Genomic DNA, 21,060 nt, shown 5'->3' with positions numbered 1-21,060 from the left:
AGATGGATAGACTTAAATTTACGTGTAAAAACACTCAAAGTTAAGTCTTGTAGTTTGTATTACTCAAAATGCTGACGCCATTATTTTCCCTTTTACTGCAAATGAACTGCAGCCTCCTTGACTACTAATAATCGGTATCGTATCGGCCCTGAAAAAAACATATCGGTCTATCTCTAAAAGATACCAACAGTTCCATTATTATTAACCACTGACGGACTGGTAATCTGGAATTTGGGCAGATGCCTCGTGAGCCATTTGGGCCGGCCAACAAATCAGAGAGCGGCCCCAGGATAACTTCTTTGGCCCCCTTTCAAGTGTCAATAAAGATGTCACACTAAATGATAATCATATTTGTTCAATTCCTTCACACTATATACCATTTGCAATCTAATCAGGATTCATACACCACATAGGAGTCTCTATATCACAGTAATGGTTACCCTCTACAGTCACAAATTTTTATAAAAGTCTGCATTGTTTTGTAGGTAAGTGTGTTATTTAGATGTTCAAAAATGTGTATGGTTCAAAATATTTGATTATTTGTTTGCAAAAGTTAAATGAAGTAATGCCTTCTGGGAATTTGAAGACTGAATGGAGTAGATCACGTCTGCGTGCTGGTTGGAAGTTGGAGATTGGAAGTTGACTGAGATTAAGCTAGCAAATTATGAATCGAGATATCAAGAGACACAAGGGGTGAGCATAGAAAAAGACAGATATCTAAGAGAGCACTGTTGGCTGGCAGTGAAAAATGCTGCAAACTGACTGAGTTGTTTTGAAAATCAAGTGCAGCTTCAGCTAGCACTAGTGCTAATACTGCTAGCACTAATGTTAGAGACACAGCTGAGCCAGCACACCTGGGAGAAAGACAGGACAGTGAGGAATTTGAGCCAGAGGAATCACAGAAAAGGAGGATGAAGAGGTAGACATGGATATCTGCATGACGGTGAGACATGTTTTTATTATGGAGTGGCTGGATCTGATGATTTATTAATTTGTTTTATGCATTGGGGGTGTCCATTGTTCTGGTGCAGTTGTTTAAAGCATGGGAATTGTCAATTTGGGGCTATCAAAAGTGCATGCCCTTTACGTGACTCAGAAGTTGCGGACACCCGTCGGTGGGCTGCTAGTGGGTGAAAATGCCAGGGCCGTTTTTTGTTCCCAGTCCATCACTGTTATTAACCATAACGCTTCCAAAAGATTTTGTATTCACAGAGTTCGACAGGGATACCCCATCTCTCCTTTTCTTTTTATTCTGGTGGTGGAGCTAATGTCTGTTAGTATTTTGAATAACACTCTTATGCAAGGCATCTCCATTTTTAATAAGGAAATTAGAATCTCTCAGCTTGCTGATGACACTACACCATTTCTAAAAGATAAGGATCAAATTCCTTTTGCTCTTAAATCCATCAAATATTTTTCCTAAGCCTCTGGTCTACATTTAAATTTGAATAAGTGTTAAATTCCCTGCCTTCATAAATCAAACAACCAAGTAATATGTGATATACCTGTTAAGGATTCTGTCAAATATTTGGCTATTCACATCTGTAAAAACCAAATTCTACAATTCATACAATCTTAATTCTCTTCCAAGGGTAAACTTAACAAAGAATATCCTTAACAACTGGCTTCAAAGAGATCTCTCTATCATCATCAGCAGCAGCAGCAGCAGAAGGTCTTTCGCTTTGTATATCCAGCTTTATCTTTGTACTCCTCCTACTCCACCTGTAAAGATATTAATGACACCTTTTTGAACTTTACATGGTGTAACAAACAACACAGGTGAAGATTCATTATGGTATTTTATTCCCTGCAATATCTTTAAAAAATGCAGTGGTTTACAGTTTCTCTTAAAGTGTAATTATTCTCCTTCTAGACTGCCTATCAAAATGTCTAACTTTCACAGACAAGCTCTCTTAGCATGGAATCTTCTTTATGTTCATAACTTTTCCCCTCATAAAGCCCTGCTATGGAACAACAAAGACATCACAATAAAAAACAAATCTGTCTTTCTTCCTTCCCGGCATTCAAAAGGCATATTTTCCATTATTGATTTATTTCATAAACATGGTAACCTCCTCTCATATAATGATTTTCTCAGCACTTTTGAATTTCCTATTAGATTCAAAAAATTTAGACTTGTATGCCAGGCAATTCCCTCTGGTACCATACAGTTGATGAAATATCATCTCTCACACAGCACAAATGCAAGAATTGACTCCAAACTAATTATTGATGGTCGCCCTCTACTGGATAAAAAATGTAATAATAAATTCATAAGGAATGCTATATATGCTAAAAAGAAATGTTTCCCAAGACGGAAACTCTTCTGGAATGAGTTAATTAATGATACTGACTTTAAAAAAGCATGGTTACTGCCTTATACATTTTGAATCTCTAAAAAGATTAAAAACATACAATTCAAAATTTTACACAAAATCTACCCTTGCAATGTAATGTTGTCTAAGTTTATGGATATGGATAATAAATGTGTCTTCTGTGATATGGAGGAATCTATTGCTTATGCATTTTGTGAATGTAATGTTGTGCATGATTTTTGGATGGACTTTTTTAGTGTCTCATACCTATTTACCAAAAAAGATGTTCTTTGTTATTTTACTCATTGTAACAAATCTATTGAATTTGTAACCAATTTCTTCATTCTCTCTTGTAAGTTCTTTATACACAAACATGGATTTTCCAAAGCTAAGCCAGTTTAAGGTGTTTCTACTTAAATTCAATTATCTTCTTCGGTCTCTCAGAATTGTAAAAGACAAAAAAGTGAACTATTTCTTCAATATTGTGACAGCCTGATAAATGCATGACCTTAATATCTATTTAATAACTTTTTTCCTTATCAGTGAATGCACAGACATTATGTAATTTATATTTTCCGCGTGACCAATGTATGTACTTTTTTTTTTTTTTTTCTACTATTATAGTTTTGGTATTGTCCTTTGTTTCATTACATTTCTGTTTTCATGATATCTCTTTTTGTCTGACCTCATGAGTGTAATGTTCCTCAATCGTCATAAAGTGTTAAAAAAAAAAAAGACCAAAAAAAATGACAGAAATCCATTGTAGCGACGAAGAAATCCATGCAGATGGCGCTGCTTCTCTCTTCTCTCATATAGATACTGGCCCTCACACAGGCTTCAAATCCTGAAATATATCCATCCATCCATCCATCATCTGTACACATTATATGTACGCCGCTTAATCCTCTGCAGGGTCGCGGCCTGAAATATATATATATAAAAAAAATTGTTACTCACCATTGTTGTCCTATCACTATCATAGAAAATGCCACATTTCTAAATGCTAATTGCTATCGGCGCACCCGCGCACTGACACAGCCGCGGCCGCCATGACAGAATAAGAATTTTATTAATAATTGTTTTGAATTGCAGTATGTATTATTACTTTATTAGAAGCTATACAATGGCGAATTTGATAACAGAGGCAAGTAAAAAAAATGGTATTAAGTTAGTTTAGTAATATTAGACAAATATATTAAAAAAAAACTTGCCAAAAAACTTTTTCTGGATGGCAACACATTCTGGCCTTTAATTCAACTCAATTTAAATATAACCTGTTCCTCCTCCTTGTGTGAGGTAGGGAATGCAGACAATATGGGGCTCACAGCTCCAAGGGACCTTGGAGCCAGCATTCAGCTGTGTGGGGGTCAAAGGTTAGCAGGAGACAAGGCCACTATAGGGACTAAAATGGAGCCTGACCCCTGTGTCAGATGGAGGATGATATCTAAACACATACATCTCCAGAAAAGGATAAAGGGCTCATTTAGGTAATTTAGGAGTACAAGACCGAAGGAATGACAGTAACAGATTTAGTCATTTATGGGAGATGGACCACCTCCTTTTCTAGTCGATTGGATAGATGGACCCTCAACCCACCACAGTGACCAGGAGTAGGCAGGTACTGCCCAAGGGACTTTAAGAAGGATCCCACGAGTAGAGACTTGAGGGGGTGGCATTTGGTAGAATTCCTAAGATTGAAGGCATAGGAGTTCTGATAGGGCACTCTGTTTGGATGCTAGGCTAACCGAAGTTTGTTTCAATAAAGACTGCTCTATCATTCCACCCAGCCTTGCCGCAGAATTCTTCTATCAACATACTACACGCCGACACCTTTGAGGAAGACAGCCCAGAAACTACAGTGTGTCTTGATTTCATGGGTTTGAGGGACAGCTCCTGTTGCAGCGCTGTAACAGCGGTCCAAACATTCACGTTGTCCACTACCCCTCTCTCACTATTCAAGATCTTTATGACCATGTACACCTCTTCAAGGACGCAGTTCCATGGTTCACTTAGACACTGAAAGATGTGACACTGAACCACAGAGGAACACTCAACAAGAGGAGCAGCAGGCCCCGTCCACAGTGAGCTGTGATCTATCCAGGACATGCTGAGTACATTATTCTCTCATCTTATGGGCCACAGTTGTGGTCAGTAGTAATGAGCAGGTAGTGGTTCTTTAACAAAAGGTCCACAAACTAAACACTGTGTATACACATGCTAAACACTGTATGGTATGAAAATGTATGGTCTATTTAATCATCACATTGTAAATGTATTTTACGTTCAGACCAGTTATTTGTTGCCTTTTTTTAAATGACAATCTATTACATTTGCAATGAAATCATTCAGCTTATCTGTTTGGAATATTCAGGGTTTAAACTCTTATCTATATGGTTTAAAATGTAGAAACCCTGACTTCTCAGACAAGATCAATGATGTAGATTATGTTGATTGTTATTTTACAGGAGACTTGGTGCAAAGGAGATGCCCCCACTGGTTGTCCCCTAACTATATAGAGTTTATAGTCCCATCAACAAAACTAAATGAAGTCACCCGGGGTAGAGACTCAGGGGGAATGTTGATGTGGTGTAAGTAAGAACTAGCAAACTCAATTGAAATAATGAAAAAAAGGTAATATCAAATTTGAATAAAAATTAAGAACAATATAATATCCACTGAGAAAACATTTTTTTATGTGCAATTTATATTCCCCCAATAGAATCTCCATATTTCAATGCGGAGATTTTCTCCACCATACAAGAAGAGATCAGTCATTTCCAGGCCCAGGGATCTGTGCTGATCACTGGAGATTTAAATGCTAGAACTCGTGAGGAGCGAGAGTTTACTAGTACTGAAGATGACTGGTCACTGGAACTAACCTTGACTTCCCTATCCTTCCCAACATAAATAATTATGACAAAAAACACAAACAACTGAAGAAAATGAACAGGGAGAGGTGGTTTGATTCAGACTGCAAAACTATTAGGAAGACATTAAGAAAAGTCAGACAGCCAGGAGCTCCGCCTTAGTTACTGTTAGACTCTAAAACAATATAAAAGTACACTGAGAACAAAAAATAACATTATCTATAAAACCAATTACAACTAACTGAAGAGACTCTAGGGTCAAATCAAGTCTGGGAAAATTGGAACTTATTTACCAAGAAACGGTACAACGAACAGCCCATTCAAAATGGAGATACATGGAAAAATCATTTTGAAGATCTCTATAGAAAGCATCCAAAGAATCAAGCTCAAGAGCAGATTTCAGAAAAACTGAAAGATCTTGAAAGAGTTATTAAAAGTTATCAAACCCCACAAGTTCAAGAATTATAGACTTCCTCGCCAAGACCAGTGTCTTAAGAAAAAGTCAGATTGGATTCCTTCCAAACTATAGAACAGCTGATCACATTTTCACCTGACACACACTAATTGATAAATATATAAATACAAACAAAGAGACAGTTCATGCATGCTTTGTTGATTTCCACAAAGCTTTTGATTCAGTCTGGCATGAGGGATTACTTTTTAAACTAAACTAACAGAAAGTGGTATAGGGGGAAAGTCTTTTGATGTTATTAAATTAATATTTGAAAAAAAAAAAAAAAAAAAAAAGCCTGTCAAAATTGGAGATAAACACACAGACTTCTTCCTACAGGGTAGAGGGGTGAAGCAAGGCTGCACCCTCAGCCCCACCCTCTTCAATATTTATATTAATGAACTGGCATTGTTATTAGAACAATCACCAGCACACGGTCTCACTCTGCAAGACACAGAAATCAAGTGTGTGTTTTATGTAGATGACCTGGTTATACTGTCTCCTACTAAAGAAGGTCTTCAGCAGAACCTGGACCTCAGGACTGGGCCCTGACAGTTAACATGAAGAAGACCAAAATTATCACCTTCAAAAAAAGATCAAGGTTGCAGAGAAATGACCCAACATTTAAAATAGGTGGGACCCACATAGAACAAACAAATACATATACTTACCTGGGTTTACAAATAAGTTCCACAGAAACCCTCTGCTCTGCCGTGAAGGAACTCAAAGAGAAGGCAAAAATGGCTTTCTATGCCATCAAGCATTCAGTTAAAATCCAAATTCCAATTAGAACATAGCTTAAAATATTGAAATCAGCTATAGAACCGATTGCATTATATGGCAGTGAGGTATGGGGCTCTTAGTACAACATGATCGGGCAAAATGGGACAAAAATCCAACTGAAACCCTGCATGCAGAGTTCTGCAAAAGTATCCTCTGAGTACAAAGAAAAACCCCAAACTCTGCATTCAGGGCTGAATCAGGACAATATCCTTTACTTCTAAATATTATTAAAAAAAAGATCTATTAAGTTCTGGAGCCATATTAAAAGCTGGTCCTGAGGCTCGCTGACCTTTCACCTTCTGACATCACAGCCTCAGAACAGTTACACTATCACTCAGAAGATTAGACCTTGATGAATTATGAGAAAAGAAAAAGAACAATACATAACTTATTGGAATGATATTACACGCTCACAACACCAGCTGGAAACATATTTGACCCTAAACAGACAGTATACTGTGGCAGAGTACCTAACCATAGTAACTGATAAGAACCTGAGAAAGGCATTGACAATGAACAGACTGAGTGACCACAGTTTGGCAATTGAGAAGGGCAGACACCATCAGACCTGACTGCCCAGAGAGGACAGGCTGTGCTGTCACTGTGACGAGGGAGCTGTAGAAACAGAACTACACTTTCTAACACAATGTCACAAATACAGACACATCAGAGAGGATTTTTTTCCACAAATTGAAAAACATTGCCCCGAATTCAGAAGTTTCACAGAAAGGGAGGAATTACCCCTCATTCTGAGGGAAAAGAAAGAATGTGCAGTGTTGGCTGCTAAATATGTCACTTCCTGCCACAAAACAGACCCCAAAACAGGCAAATTGGCGGCTTGGTGCTCTGTATAAAAACGGCTCATGTCTGTTGTCACCCTGCTTTGACTAGCGATGCAGGTGGGAAGTGACGAACACGTCCGGACAAGTTCCTCGGTGCTAGTGCTACCTAGTGTTGTGTCGGTTGCGAACGTGTTGTTCGAATGAACAAATCTTTTCAGTGAACGGAATCACTTCAGAACTGATTTGTTCCTTTCTCAGTTCAGTTGAGCTCAGCCGTGATCATGCCGGCCGAGAGTGGAACTGCCGTGACTCACAGAGAACTGTAAGGACGTGATTCTCGTTCGCGCTGTGATTCGTTCATGATTCGCGAACCTACTGCATACAGAGAACTGACGCTGAGGACGTGACTCTCGTTCAGGTACTGTGCTTAAAATGGTGCTGTGTCACTCACCCAGGGCAGAGCAGACGATTCACATTCAGTACCGTACTGTTAAAATTAGCGCTGTGTTGCTAACATCCGTGTAGCATCGTCTTAAGTGATTTTACTGCACAGTAAAAGTCACTCACGTTCGCGAACATGATTCTCAGCAGCTGCTGTCGCGATCACGTTCATGTTGATTCAGTGACAGCGCGAACATGATTCACGTCCTCAGCAGGTCGTTCGTGAATGAGGGACGCCAGTACGTGAATCACGTTCGCCCTGCGATTCGTTCATGATTCACGAACCTACTGCACACAGAGAACTGACGCTGAGGACGTGATTCTCGTTCAGGTACTGTGCTGAAAGTGGCGCTGTGTCTCTCACTCGGCCAGGGCAGATGAGATGATTCACGTTCAGTAACCGTACTGCTAAAATTAGCACTATGTTGCTAACATCCTTATAGCATCATGTTAAGTGATTTTACTGTGCGCACCATCCCTCAGTGCGCACCGTCCCTCAGTAAGTGAATGTGAACCTCAGGGCTGAATTATTTACTGAATGACGGATCGTTTGGCTGCTTATCAGTTCAGGGAGTTGGAGAGCACTGAACGATTCGGTGAATGAATCTTTTGAACAAATCATTTTAATGAACAGATTCTAGAGATTCAGTACAGTAAAAAGAACTGCCATTCCCATCACTAGTGCTACCGTGACGTTCCACTGCCAAGTAGCCCACAGGTCATTCAATGGGCCAAACTTAAAATGCTCACACATTGAATTGCCACTCAGAATCTCAGAATTAAAGGGATATTCCGGTGTAATTTTAATCCATAATCTAACACACCTTGACACTGAGTATGACCCCCCCTCGAGAGATAAAGTTTGCGGACCGCTAGCTTACGTTGTTTTAGCAGCCTCAGAAAGGACCGCACAACAACAATACACTGCAGCAAATGGATCCAAGTCTAAATTGCCATCAAAAAGCCACAAATAAAGCTCAGAACAGTACCAAACTTCAGCAACATCAGAAACAGGGTCCCAGCACATATTTTGATGCGTCAAACATTTAATATTGTTGCCGGCTTTGTCGGAAAAGATAAACAAATCTCACCACCTGAGAAGCCTCCTTGTTGTGGGGAAGCCCTGCGAGTCGATTACCAAGTGCAGTAGAGTTCCGTTGCTCAGTGAATATCATTACTGCGGTATTACTACACTCGGTAATCGACGTTTCTGAGGATGCTAAAACTATGTAAGCTAGCAGTCCGCAAACTTTATCTCTCGAGGGGGCGTCGTACTCAGTGCCAAGGTGTGTTAGAACGTGGCTGATTGAGGCTGAGGCTGAGTGAGGCTGAGGCTGAGTGAGTCCAAGTCTGAGTGGGTCTTAGTCTGATACAGAAAATGTGTTCAGCTGATGCGACCACAGTGAGGTAAGGTGTTTTTTCTAATCAGATCAATTAAAAATGTTCTAAAAAGGTTCTGGTGCAGCATGTAATCTGTAAAGTAACTAGTAACTACAGTCATCAAATACATGTATTGGAGTGCAGAAAGTAAATGTACTTTACACTACATTCCACCAGTGTTAACATGAGGCAGTATCTTAACGTGTCGGCTGGTTGTGAGCTGCTGGTCAATATTTCATTCCCTGATCTTTAACTAATCTTGATCACATGATCACATGTTGGTTTGTGTCGCATCTCAAAGTGATCACTAACTAAATAACTGGATTACTGCAATCTGAACTGTTACTATTTGATTTGATGTTATGTGTTTTGTCTCATTGATCCGATCAGAACTGATTTTATTTTTCTTATTTTTGTTTTAGAGGGAAGAAAAAAAAAAGAGAAACAAAGAAAATACAGAACGAAGAGTTCAGATTGTTTCTGCTGATGAGACTTTAAACCAGCTCACACACACACACACACACACACACACACACACACACACACACACACACACACACACACACACACACTCAGTGTTCAGCCTGGTACAACAGTAAACAATAAGACAAAAGCTTTCTGTCCTCTGCAGGCTGATCAGACCCACATCGCTGCTGTCCTCAGTCTGACAGGAACACCAGAACTTTGCAGGACTCTCCAAGAGCTTCCAGGACTTTCAAGGACTCTCCAGGAACATGGAACCTAAGCTTCTCTCTTCCAGCTCTCAGCAGCAGGTTCATCTCAGGATCTCAGGGAAGGTTTGTTTAATTAATTTCTGATAAAACTCTGTTCTCAAGTGTTGTGCACATTTTGAAAGTACTTACTTTACTTGAGACTTTCTCAAGTCTCACTATGTCCAGTGTATACTGGACTAATGATTAATACATCACATTAAGACTTACAGAGGCTGCTCTACTGTACATCATATATCTACTCCATTTACATTTATCCAAAGCAACTTACACATAAATACATACACTGATGTTGGTGGTTGCCATGCAAGATGCCGACCAGCACATCAGGAGCAGTTTGGGGCTCAGTTTCTTGCCCAAGGTCACTTCACCATGCAGACCAGAATTGAACCAGTTACCTTCTGATAACAAGACGCCGGCTCTAGCCCTGAGCCACAGTACTGTTACTTAACTCCAGTGAATAATTTGGATATTTTAAACTTTCTGGTTCTGTCTTGACAAACTGATATTTTAGAATCGAGTCCAAAGAGTTTATTTTTTAAGATGGTCATCTGTGGTGAAGAGGTAATGCAGTAATCAGACTTACGAGTACAGATCAGTTTACTGCGTTCACAGAAATGTTTGTCAGAAAACACATTAAAAATTAAATGTTGTGGAAAGATTCAACGTTTTCAGTGAGTTCAGTGTAAAATCCTGGTCAGTGACGTGTTGATCTGCGTCTACATTTAGTCAATTGTTAAAGAAAGAAAGAAAGAAAGAAAGAAAGAAAGAAAGAAAGAAAGAAAGAAAGAAAGAAAGAAAGAAAGAAAGACAGACTTTGTTAATCTTTGTTGTTTTAAGTTGTAAATGTGGGAACAGCGTCATCCTCTTATTGGCCTCCACTCAGCGGTCACAGCGGATACTACACCTGCAGCTCCACCGGCTTTGTTTTGCAGCTTCACCAATAAGGTCCGGCACAAGCACCAATTGCGCGTGCGCAATAACATGAATGGCCGCTGCACCTGACGGCCCACCAGGAAGTGTGGCGGACAAATCCTCGGCTGCTAATCCCCGCTCGGTACGATAACCGGAGAAGGCTCCGACAGTAGCATGCTCAGCGGGCCGGACCGTACAGCCTGACCATCGGAATCGTCTCAGCTCCGGGCTCGGCCTACGGGATCGCGCCGCTGCGCAGTGAGTGCATGCAGGCAGTGCGCGCGGGGCTGTGCGTCTCCTCCCCCTGCCTATAGGGCTCCAGACCCCGCTGCTGCTGAGCTGAAGCTCCGTGAAGCTCCGTGAAGCTCCGGGCACGTCCACCCTGACTGCAATGGGATGCTGCGGTAGCGCGGAGGTAAGAACGGCCCGACCCGGCCCGGTTCGGCTCTGTACCGTCCTCCATCCCTCGGTGCCCTTCAGCAGAGCATCGGTGCGTGTTTATTTATTTATTTATTTTTTACCATGAAAGGGAAACCGGTCCCGTGGAGCAGAGAGGGCCGAGCTGGGATTAGAGCCAGGAGCGGTAAGCCAATTAGCTCCTGTGGGGACAGGCGGGTTACCGGGGCCTGTTGGCGGGGGACGGGCCGCCACGTCCCCCCTCTGTTATTGTCCCCACACCGCTCGGCCCTCTCTCCGGCCAGAGGCCGCTCCGGGTCGACATGTAGCTTTGTGTGATGTGACTCGTGATGAAGACCAGGGCGAGCCGAACCGAGCTAACAGGCGGGGACAGGCTGAGCATCAGACCCGGTCCAGTCCCGCTGTGACGGTTTGTTTGTGTGTGTTTCAGAGGACAAAGAGAGAATGGAGACCACTGGAAGACCGGAGCTGCACAGACCTGCCCTGGTTCCTGCTCTTCACCGTCTTCTGCGTCGGCATGGTAACCACAGCCACCCTCACTCTGATTACATGTTAATATAATCAGTATTAGTGATCAGCTGTCATGTGTGAGTGACATCACACCAACATGTTCTTTATTATCCAACTGAAGCTAATCATCGATCTTCTATCAGGAGAAAATCAACCAGCAGCCACTCCAAAGACTTCCTGTGTGACGTCACAGGGTCCTGACCGTTAACATGAACAGACTTCATGTTGATCTGTTTTCTCCTACTGTACTGACAATCAGTCATCATCATCAGAACAATAATCAATGGTGTTGATGATGATAGTGGTGGTGGTGGTGGTGATGATGATGATGATAATAGTGGTGATGATGACATGACCTTCATGTATTGGCTGACTGAGTGCAGCTGTAACATGTGGTGTGTACAGGTGCAGTCAGTTTACTGTTGTGTTGATGTCTGTTGAACGGTGAACTCAGGTGCTCACAGGTGAAATATCACAGGTGTGATTGTGGTCGGTCTATTAATTCATTAGTTGTTTAAAGATGAATTAGTTGCCGAATATTCTGACAATCGATGAATTGTTTCTGTCTTTCCTTTTCTTTTTTTTTTGGGGGGGGGGGGGGCCTTTTTGTCTTTATTGACAGAAAAGCAGGCAGAAATGACAGGAAACCAGTAGAGAGAGGGGGAGTGACATGGAGCAAAGAGCCCTAGGCCAGAGCTTGAACCCAGGGACGCTGTAACGAGGACAGAGCCTCTGTCCATGGGATGCCCGCTCTACCATCTGAGCTAACGGCACCCCTATTTCTGTCTTTTCGAAATGTCAAACGCTTGCTGCCATGTTTCCTTTTAAAAACCAAGTGAACTTTTGAAAGTTTGCAAAAAATTAAAACAATTAAAAATCTGGTGTGTTTCCATAAATGGGTTTTGTCAAATGAACTGGGCTACATAGAGTGTAATTAAGTCAGAGGATGTAGGCTATGTGGCTACGTTGGTACAGAGGCTTGAGGTCGACGTACCAGGACACAAAATGGAGACCGGTCTTTAGGGATTACTGTCCACAGGGCCAGATGTTATTGATCTTGTATGTCAGCTAGCATTGGCCATATTGCAGACGACCAAGAAATGCAGTGATGATAGTGCGGACAGGAAAGAGCTGGTCAGTCATGTGTGCTAAACATGGCTCATGACTGGTTCAGCATCTTCAGTGAGGACATGCTGCTTTACAGACTGAATGAGTCATCTTTAATAATCAATGGTTTGATTGACAGTAAAAGTTATCGTTACTTGCAGCCCTATTTGTGATTTCACCTTTATATGTTACTCACATTGTTGACATGAGCGTGCTGATATCAGGATGAGCATGCTGACATCACAGTTGTCAGGATGTTCTTCTGCCATTAATCAATGCTTCAACAGTAAAATAAATTTCTCTCCTGTTGAACATTTGTTTCTTTGTGAACAGGTTTTAATGAAATGTGACTTATAGTGTCTCTGATTTTAAAATGGGTCAAAACTTGTGAGCAGGAAACCAGCTCATGTTGAAGCTGATGGGCTGTTTATTGTTGATGAGAAATTCAATGTTTTAAAGACATTTACATTTACATTTAGGGCATTTAGCAGACGCTCTGTCCAAAACGACTTACAATAAGTACATTTGTCACAACAAAGAAACCACAATATATCACCATTGATAGAGTAAAAAAGAAAAATAGAAACAAACGAAACAAAACATTTATCACAACAAAGAAACCACAACATATCACCATTGATAGAGTAAAAAAGAAAAATAGAAACAATTTTTAAACCCTCGTCTGATGATTGTTGCTGCTGCTTATCAAAGATACCTCAAGTGAATAAGTGCTGTGATTTAATGCTAACAATAAGAACATACAAGTGCATATACATTTTTCTTTTTTGGGCGGGTCGGGAGTCCTGCTATGCAGGGTCGAGGTGAAGTCTGAACAAATGAATCTTGAGGCTTTTGCTGAAGATGCAGAGTGACTGCTGTCCTGACATTGGTCTGGAATTCGTTCAACCACTGCAATACCAAAACAGAGGACAGTCGTGACTTTGCAGAGTGACCTTTGTTTGCTCTCAGCAATGGTGGTACCAGCCACCAATTGATGTTTTAGAGCAAAGTGCTCACACTGGGGCGTGTGGTCTAACCAGTGTTTGGAAGTAGACGGTGCAGTTCCGTCAATGGCTATGAAGGCCACTAACATTGTCTTGAATCGTATGCGGGCCGCAGCAGGAAGCCAGTGAAGGTCACGGAGGAGGTGGCCACCTGGGAGAATTTGGGTAGACTGAAAATGAGTAGCATTCTAAATATGCAGCAACAGTTTAGACGCAGAGGCTGAAAGTTCAGCCAAGAATGAGTAGCAGCAGTCCAGGCATGAGATGACCAGCACTTTGGCCAGAAGTTGTCTTGCGTCCTTTGTGAGGAAAGACCGGGTCCTGCCGATGTTGTACAGGGCAAATCTGAAGGATTGGGCCACAGCAATGATTCTGGGTGCAGGACAGTCTGTCACCATGGATTATGCCCAGGTTCCTCGCCATCAACGAAGGAGATACTGTGATGTCCTTGACGGTCACTGACGGATCCATACAAATGTGACATTTAATATGAAATGACAAGTATATGTGGATGATCTGTTTTAAACAATATTCCAGCTGTGGATTCAGAGAACTTGAATCCCTCTAATATCCTCAGTTTGCTCCTTATCACAGTATTCAGTCTCAGTGCAGTCTACTACTGAGTACCGTCAGATTAATCAATATGTGACAATCAGGTTTTAATGTTTAATGTTGATGATGATGTATGCAGTCTGTAATGTGTAGAGACTCACTGTTGTCTGAGGCCTCAGTCTTCTCATACATCAACAGATATCCAATCAATATCTCAAAGTTTGTCACTTATCAACAACACAATTCTCAGATACAAAGAAAAGAGAATTACAGTCACACATATTAGCCATCATCAAGACTGAAGGGTCCATGAGCCAGAGCTGACAAGGTGTGACTGTGGTCCAGGTGTGATCTCTGACTCAGCTTCAGTCTGGTATCTGAAGCAGTAGATTATAATGAAATATGCATGAGACTCAGTGTTCCTGATTTCCTGCAGACACTGAATATATCAGCAGACAGCTAATTGGCTCTTTAGACTACTCAGAGTTTCAGACAAGTGTTTGTATTGGTCAAGAAATAATTTGATTTTACAGCTGAGCTGTGAGATGTTCACTGACCAGTGAGCTGAAATAGAAACATGAGATTTAATTTACATATGTTCATTCTGCAGCTGTGTTTATTAAAAACATGACATCATTGATTGTTATGTCTTTTTCATTTAATTAGTGATGTCATCACTGAATCGCAGTTCATTGGTACAGAAATTAGTCATTTCACCGTTTCCTGCTCTGTTGAGTTTACAAGTCTGTCTGTGTGTCCTGCAGGGCAGCATCTGCGGCTTCACCATCGCCACCGGCGGCGCCGCTCGCCTCATCTTTGGATATGACAGCTACGGCAACACGTGTGGTCAACGCAACGAGCAGATTGAAGGCGTCCGGCTCAGCGGCCTCGACCACAGGGACAGGAAGTAAGTCTGATATCACATTAAGTCTCTGATGTGATGGAATGCTTCTGCTGTGTGTTTGTGACATGTACCAGGTGTGTTCCTGACATGCAACTCCATGATACTCCGGGGAGTTACCGCAGTATTTGTTGGTTATAACTAGGGGTGGGAATTGATATGTTTTTATCAATATCAATGCCATTGTTGATTCTGCCTATCAATCCAATTCCTTATCAATTCGCATATCGATTCCTGAATAGTTTATTGAGTGGTAAAAAAAGGAGTTCTACACAGTGTTCTGCACCAAAAGCAACCATTTTATTTATTCCGCAAATTATGTCTGCACAAAATCGTGAACATGAACATATACAACTCAAACATACAACAAAAAACTGTGCATGCTGCTGCAGTTGCAAGGTTACAGTGTGCTAATGCAGGATATTTAATGTCAACATTACCGTTGTCAACGGAGGTCCCAGTGGAGCTTGTTTGACCAGCAGCAATGTTAGCACTCGTACGCAGGTGGTCAAACACATGACATTCTTGGTACTTAATTCCATGCTGGGAAGACAAATGTTTTAGCATGTTTACATGATATTACAGCAATAATAATAATAATAATAATAATAATAATAATAAATGTAATTTATACAGTGCCTTTCAGCGTACCCAAGGGCACTTAACAAAGTGAAACAAACAAAACAAAGAACAAATTAAGTGCCTGTCAGTCCGCACGGAGGGAATAGCACTGTCTGTATGAACAAACTTGCTTCTGGAGGCTCCATCCAACATCGCTGCAAGCCGGGGGAGACCACAGCAGCAGAGGAGAGTGACAAAGGAGCCAGGCGGTGAATAACCCCAGGGTATCCCATACATTGATGAGACTGTGGCAGCCTGCCATAGTCTAATTATGGAATGTGAAAAAATATTTCCACCATTCCAACCCATACCAATGTTTCAGTCAGTCTATTTAGTTTTCATTACTTTTAATGACTTCAGTAATGCACACACACACAGAGTGACAGATGGTAGGTCTGTGCGTCGCTCCGAAGCAGCCATGAATTAGTTAGAAAATGACAAAAATGTCACTTATGACTGACTGTTATGGTGAGTTGAAGAGTATCAGAAACATCTAGTTTGTTATTGTGTGTTCACAAAAAATCCGATTTCATGTAAAACCGTTGGCATGAATAAATCCAGTGTTAGAGATAGGAAATATTTTATCATCGTCTTCCTTCCTTGACGTTAACTAGAATGTTGGATATTTAGCTTGATAATTAGCAAGCTAAATATCCAACCTGTTTTCCAACAGTAACACAAATTACATTCCGCACTTGAGCCGACCCACTATAAATTGTTACTGACGCCCGACCCCCACCTGAAGGAAAATTAAACGGATGCAATTTTTAAAAATGAAAGTAAGCCAGGCACGTGCAGGCAGGGAAATGAGAGAATCGTTAAGAAGAATTGATAATGACAGAGGTGTACAGTTCCGATGGAATTGCTCAGTCGGAACCAGTTCTTGATTCCCACCCCTAGTTATAACTTCAGTCGTTTTGTTTGAATTTTTTATAGGGACAAATTACACAGCACAGTACAGAAATACAAGTGTTGCCCTATTGTTATTTATTTTAAGATAACAGGAATAGTGAACATTGTCTCCGCATTAAAAGAAGTAAATGACCTGTCTAAATAAACATGGTGAATATTTTCCAAAAAATGAAACAATAAACTGTCGTGTGGACACAGTCTGGTTGTAGTAAAGGATTAAAATATGCTCTGCTAAAGAAAAGGAAAAGATAAATACAGTAAAATAAATAAATACAAACATAAATACAAACATAATCAAATGAGACAGTTAAATTAGTGGCAAAATAAAATAAAAAAGGGGTAAGAGGGGGTTAGTCCGAGGGCAAAGTTGGTTTGGAATTAAAATAGTTTATGAAAGAATTCCATTTCTGAAAAAACATATTAGAACAGCCTTTCACTGCAGAACGTATCTTCTCCAATTTCAGAAAGAACATAACATCCTTAAGCCAGAGAGATATAGATTGAGGTTTAGGAGACTTCCAGAGGAGTAAAATGCAACGTCTTGCCAGAAGGGAAGTAAAAGGCTAAAACTTCTGATTGTAAAGCGTAAATGCCAAGTTGTACCAGCGAGACCCCAGATATAGCAATAAAAGGGTCTTTATTTGGGCGCCTAGAGCCTTTGTCAAAATCATAAAAAAAATCAGCCCAAAATTTGTGTAATGTGGGGCAGAAGAAGAACATATGACTTAAATTACAGGCAGAGGCATGGCATCTGTCACACTGGTCTGCAACATTGGGATATATTTCAGATAGTTTGGATTTGCTGAAATGGGCTCTGCGCAATACATTGAACTGTCTAAGCTGAAGCCTGGCACAAGGAGTAGTTAAGCGTATACAATGTCCAGCCTTATTCCAAAATTGATCCGTCAGATTTGTACTAAGCTCATGCTCCCAAGCGTTTTTGGTTTTGACAACTGAGTGTCAAGAGCCATGAGCTTGTCATAAAATTTGGATATTAGTGATTTCTGGAGGGGTTTCAAGGTCAGGAGGTCATCCCATGGTTGATTAACAGGAAGGGAAGGCTAACATGATAAAAGAGAAGAAGCACAATGTCTAATTTGAAAGTAGAGAAGATGGGATGTAGGTAAGTTGAAATCTGAAGAAAGGTGTGAGAAAATAGCAAAAGTGCTGTCTTTAAAGAGGTCTCTGAAAACCTTAATACCTCGACTATGCCATAACTTGTAAGAGGTATTCGTAAAAGATGGGGGGAATAGATGAGTATCCATTAAAGGCATCAGAGTAGACGTAGACAGAAACTTAAAGTGGCGCCTGAACAGGATCCAGGTCTTTAGGGGAGAGAGTATTAAAGGATTCTTTGTGAAACTGGAAGGCAATGAAGAGGTGAGTAAGGCAACTGGTGAAGAGGATACACAGGACTGAGTCTCAAACCGGCACCATAACAGCTGTGGAGATTTAAGCCAGTAAGTCCATTTATGTATATGTGCTGACCAATAATATAGATGAAAGTTTAGTAAGGCAAGACTGCCATCAAAAATACATTTTTGCAGTAAGGACTTCTTCACTCTAGGGGTTTTACCGCCCACAAGAAGGAGGTAATGGTCCGATCCAAAGATTAAAAAAAAATGTTTGGGCAAAAATAAAGGAATGCACTGAAACAAAAAAAGAAATCTGGGCAAGAAATTCATTTTCACCACGTTAATTCTACCCATCAACGTCAGAGGGAGAGAGTTCCAGCTCTTGAAATCTACCCCAACCTGGGCAAGCAATGGAGAAACGTTTGCAGAATAGAGAGAGGGTAAGGTGCGAGTCACATTGATCCCCAAATACTTAAACCCTGACGGGCTGAGCTTGAAGGGAATGTCAAGATTGTTTAAGTGTTAGAGTGAGGGAATTTATAGGAAAGCATTCGCTTTTAAGGAGATTAACTTTATAGCCGGAGATAGAGCCAAATCTCTCTAACAGAGATAAAATTGGTGGAATAGTAGTCAGTGGGTCAGATATATACAAAAGAAGGTCACCCGCATACAGGGACAATTTTAATTCCATGCCAGAACGAGAAATACCGCGAAATTGAGGGAGAGATTTTAATGCAATTGAGCAGGGCGCTATGGCCAAGGTATGAGGGGCCGTACAAGACATAATTAATTCTGGCCCTCTCACACACACACACATTCTCCTCTCACATACATATATTCTTTAACACACATACATTCTCCTATCACACATATACATTCTCTTGTTCTCTGTTTCTTTGAATATTGTCAGTAGTTGCACCTACCATGCTTTTATGCAGAATGACTGTGCTAATTACACTGTTGAAGGCCTCAGTAGTGATGGCTGAGCGTCTCCACATCACTCAAGACTGTCCGAGAAACAGGACTGACTGCCACTGAGCCTGTAAATAATATTACAGAGAGAGTTCAAACACTGAATTAGACTGTTAGTTTAAGCCAATAAACAGGCAACTAATACACATATATATACAGAAATTAAGGGAAATTCACATGTTTGTCAACTCTGTCAAAGATGTGGTGGTGTCTGCAGGGTCGGTCTTGTAGTGGTATGTTGGCCTGTGTGCAGAACAATTACAGTTTACTCCAAAATCACCTCAAATATATGCAACAGCAGCAAACAAAAATGATTACAAATCATTGTTTGCCAGTATGGAGGAAGAGATTGATTAAATTGAGCATTTGCTTTAGACTATGATCCGTGTTGTGACTGACACTCTCCTAGTGATGCTCTGGGTTAGTTATAATGCAATTCAGGACAACATGACAGCAACAGGGGAGACTTTGAGCTGTTGACAGTAGGGACAAGCAGAAAAATACACAGACCCCCCCCCCCCCCATAATACATTTTTTAGTTGAAACTGGCCTCTGCAGGGGGATTTTTTTTAAAACAATGTCTATTTTGATTATTTTTTATGCACCCAAACACCTCATTTACATTAGAGTAGATGTCTTAATCATCGTTGCTGCTTATGTCCATCATCAGCCATCTGACCATGACTTACCTGCTCACTTGTACTCAACTCACTCCCTATTGCCATGGTCAGATGGCTGATGGAGGACAGAGGCAAATTTACATTTAGCCAATTATATTGCCCTTTATTAACAATTCATTCTGGTGTGCTGGAGATAAACAGAAAATGATCTGAAATTAATCTAATTTGAGGCAAATTTATCTTTCTTCATTTGTCTAGTGTTCAAACAAACAGAAGCACGTGGCTAGTCATTATGCAGAATGACATAGAAGTGTTCACCTGGGATATTTAGCTTAATCAATAATCCATTGTCAAATGCAATACTGATATTCTGAGGGTAGTGATGGTTTCATGTCCTGCATTCATCATAAAACAGTTATCACTGTTTAACTAACAGACTGATGAAATGTAAAACCTTTTGACTAATAGTGTTGTGCCTGGGAGAGACACAACAAGGCTAACGGCTTAGCTGTCTGTAATGCCATGCACAGTGACTTATGTTAGCTGCAAAATTATATAACTTATACACCTCTACTGCTCATGTCATGTTCACATAACTTAAAACTTATACAGACATTTTACAAACCACCTCATCCTCCTTTAGCTGTCCCTCAGTAAGGTTTTAAATACTTCATAGGTCCAGCGATGCTAAATTAGCAAGATTAGCCGTGAGCAGTGCTGATGCTAGGCTCAACAGGCTAACATGAAAAATAAACAGTAAAACATCATAAGAAAGGGCAAAACTTACAGCTTCCAAGTTTGAAGTGAGCATCAATCAATCCTTGATCTTCATTAAACCTTCTTTGTACTGGCACAGGAAAGCATTCTGTAGTAGTTTTCACACATGTCAGAGTTTTCCAGTTGTGGGGTTATTTCCATTTAAAATGAAGTGAATCCACTCAGCTCCTCTGTCCTCTGAGGCAGGGGGCTATTCAGCCAACAACAGAGATGTTTCAGTGATTAGCTCTCAGCTTCTACACAAGGCTGGTGAGGCCATCACACACCAGAGAAAAAAGGGTGTCCCTTCACAAAAGTGGTTTTCAGAGAGTGACACCCAATCCCACCCGAACAGCCAATCACAGCACTTTGCCACAAAACTACTTTCTTTTCCACTATACTTTCTCTCAAACACACCTATATTCTCCTCTCACACACATATTCGTATCTCACACCCATATATTCTTCTCTTAAACACACATATTGTTCTTTTACATTCATATATTTTTTCAGATATATATAGACACATATTTTCCTTTACATGGAAAATAAAAGAATATGTGTGTGAAAGGAGAATGTAGTGCTGGGCGGTGTGACCAAAAATGTATATGACGGTATTTTTCAAAATTCCAACGGTTTCACGGTATTGCCCGATGGTATTTTCAGGT

At 40.7% G+C, this 21,060-nt stretch overlaps 1 protein-coding gene across 3 annotated transcripts in view; it reads left to right on the top strand.

The window, feature by feature from the left end:
- The first annotated feature begins 10,596 nt into the window (after window positions 1-10,596).
- Window positions 10,597-21,060, top strand: part of slc44a1b (solute carrier family 44 member 1b) — a 37,552-nt gene continuing 27,088 nt past the window's right edge. The window contains exons 1-3 of one of the 3 annotated variants that reach the window (XM_037076940.1): window positions 10,597-11,155; window positions 11,513-11,602; window positions 15,020-15,162. In XM_037076940.1, the coding sequence (XP_036932835.1) occupies window positions 11,057-11,155; window positions 11,513-11,602; window positions 15,020-15,162 (332 nt within the window). In that variant the 5' untranslated portion in view covers window positions 10,597-11,056. The remainder of the gene's footprint in view (window positions 11,156-11,512; window positions 11,603-15,019; window positions 15,163-21,060) is intronic. The other 2 variants (XM_037076938.1, XM_037076939.1) reach the window with 2 other exon arrangements.

This window comes from Acanthopagrus latus, chromosome 18, assembly GCF_904848185.1.
Source record: "Acanthopagrus latus isolate v.2019 chromosome 18, fAcaLat1.1, whole genome shotgun sequence".
Lineage (NCBI taxonomy): Eukaryota > Metazoa > Chordata > Actinopteri > Spariformes > Sparidae > Acanthopagrus > Acanthopagrus latus.
The sequence above is the reverse complement of the archived record's forward strand: the minus strand, read 5'-3'. Positions and strand labels throughout refer to the sequence as shown.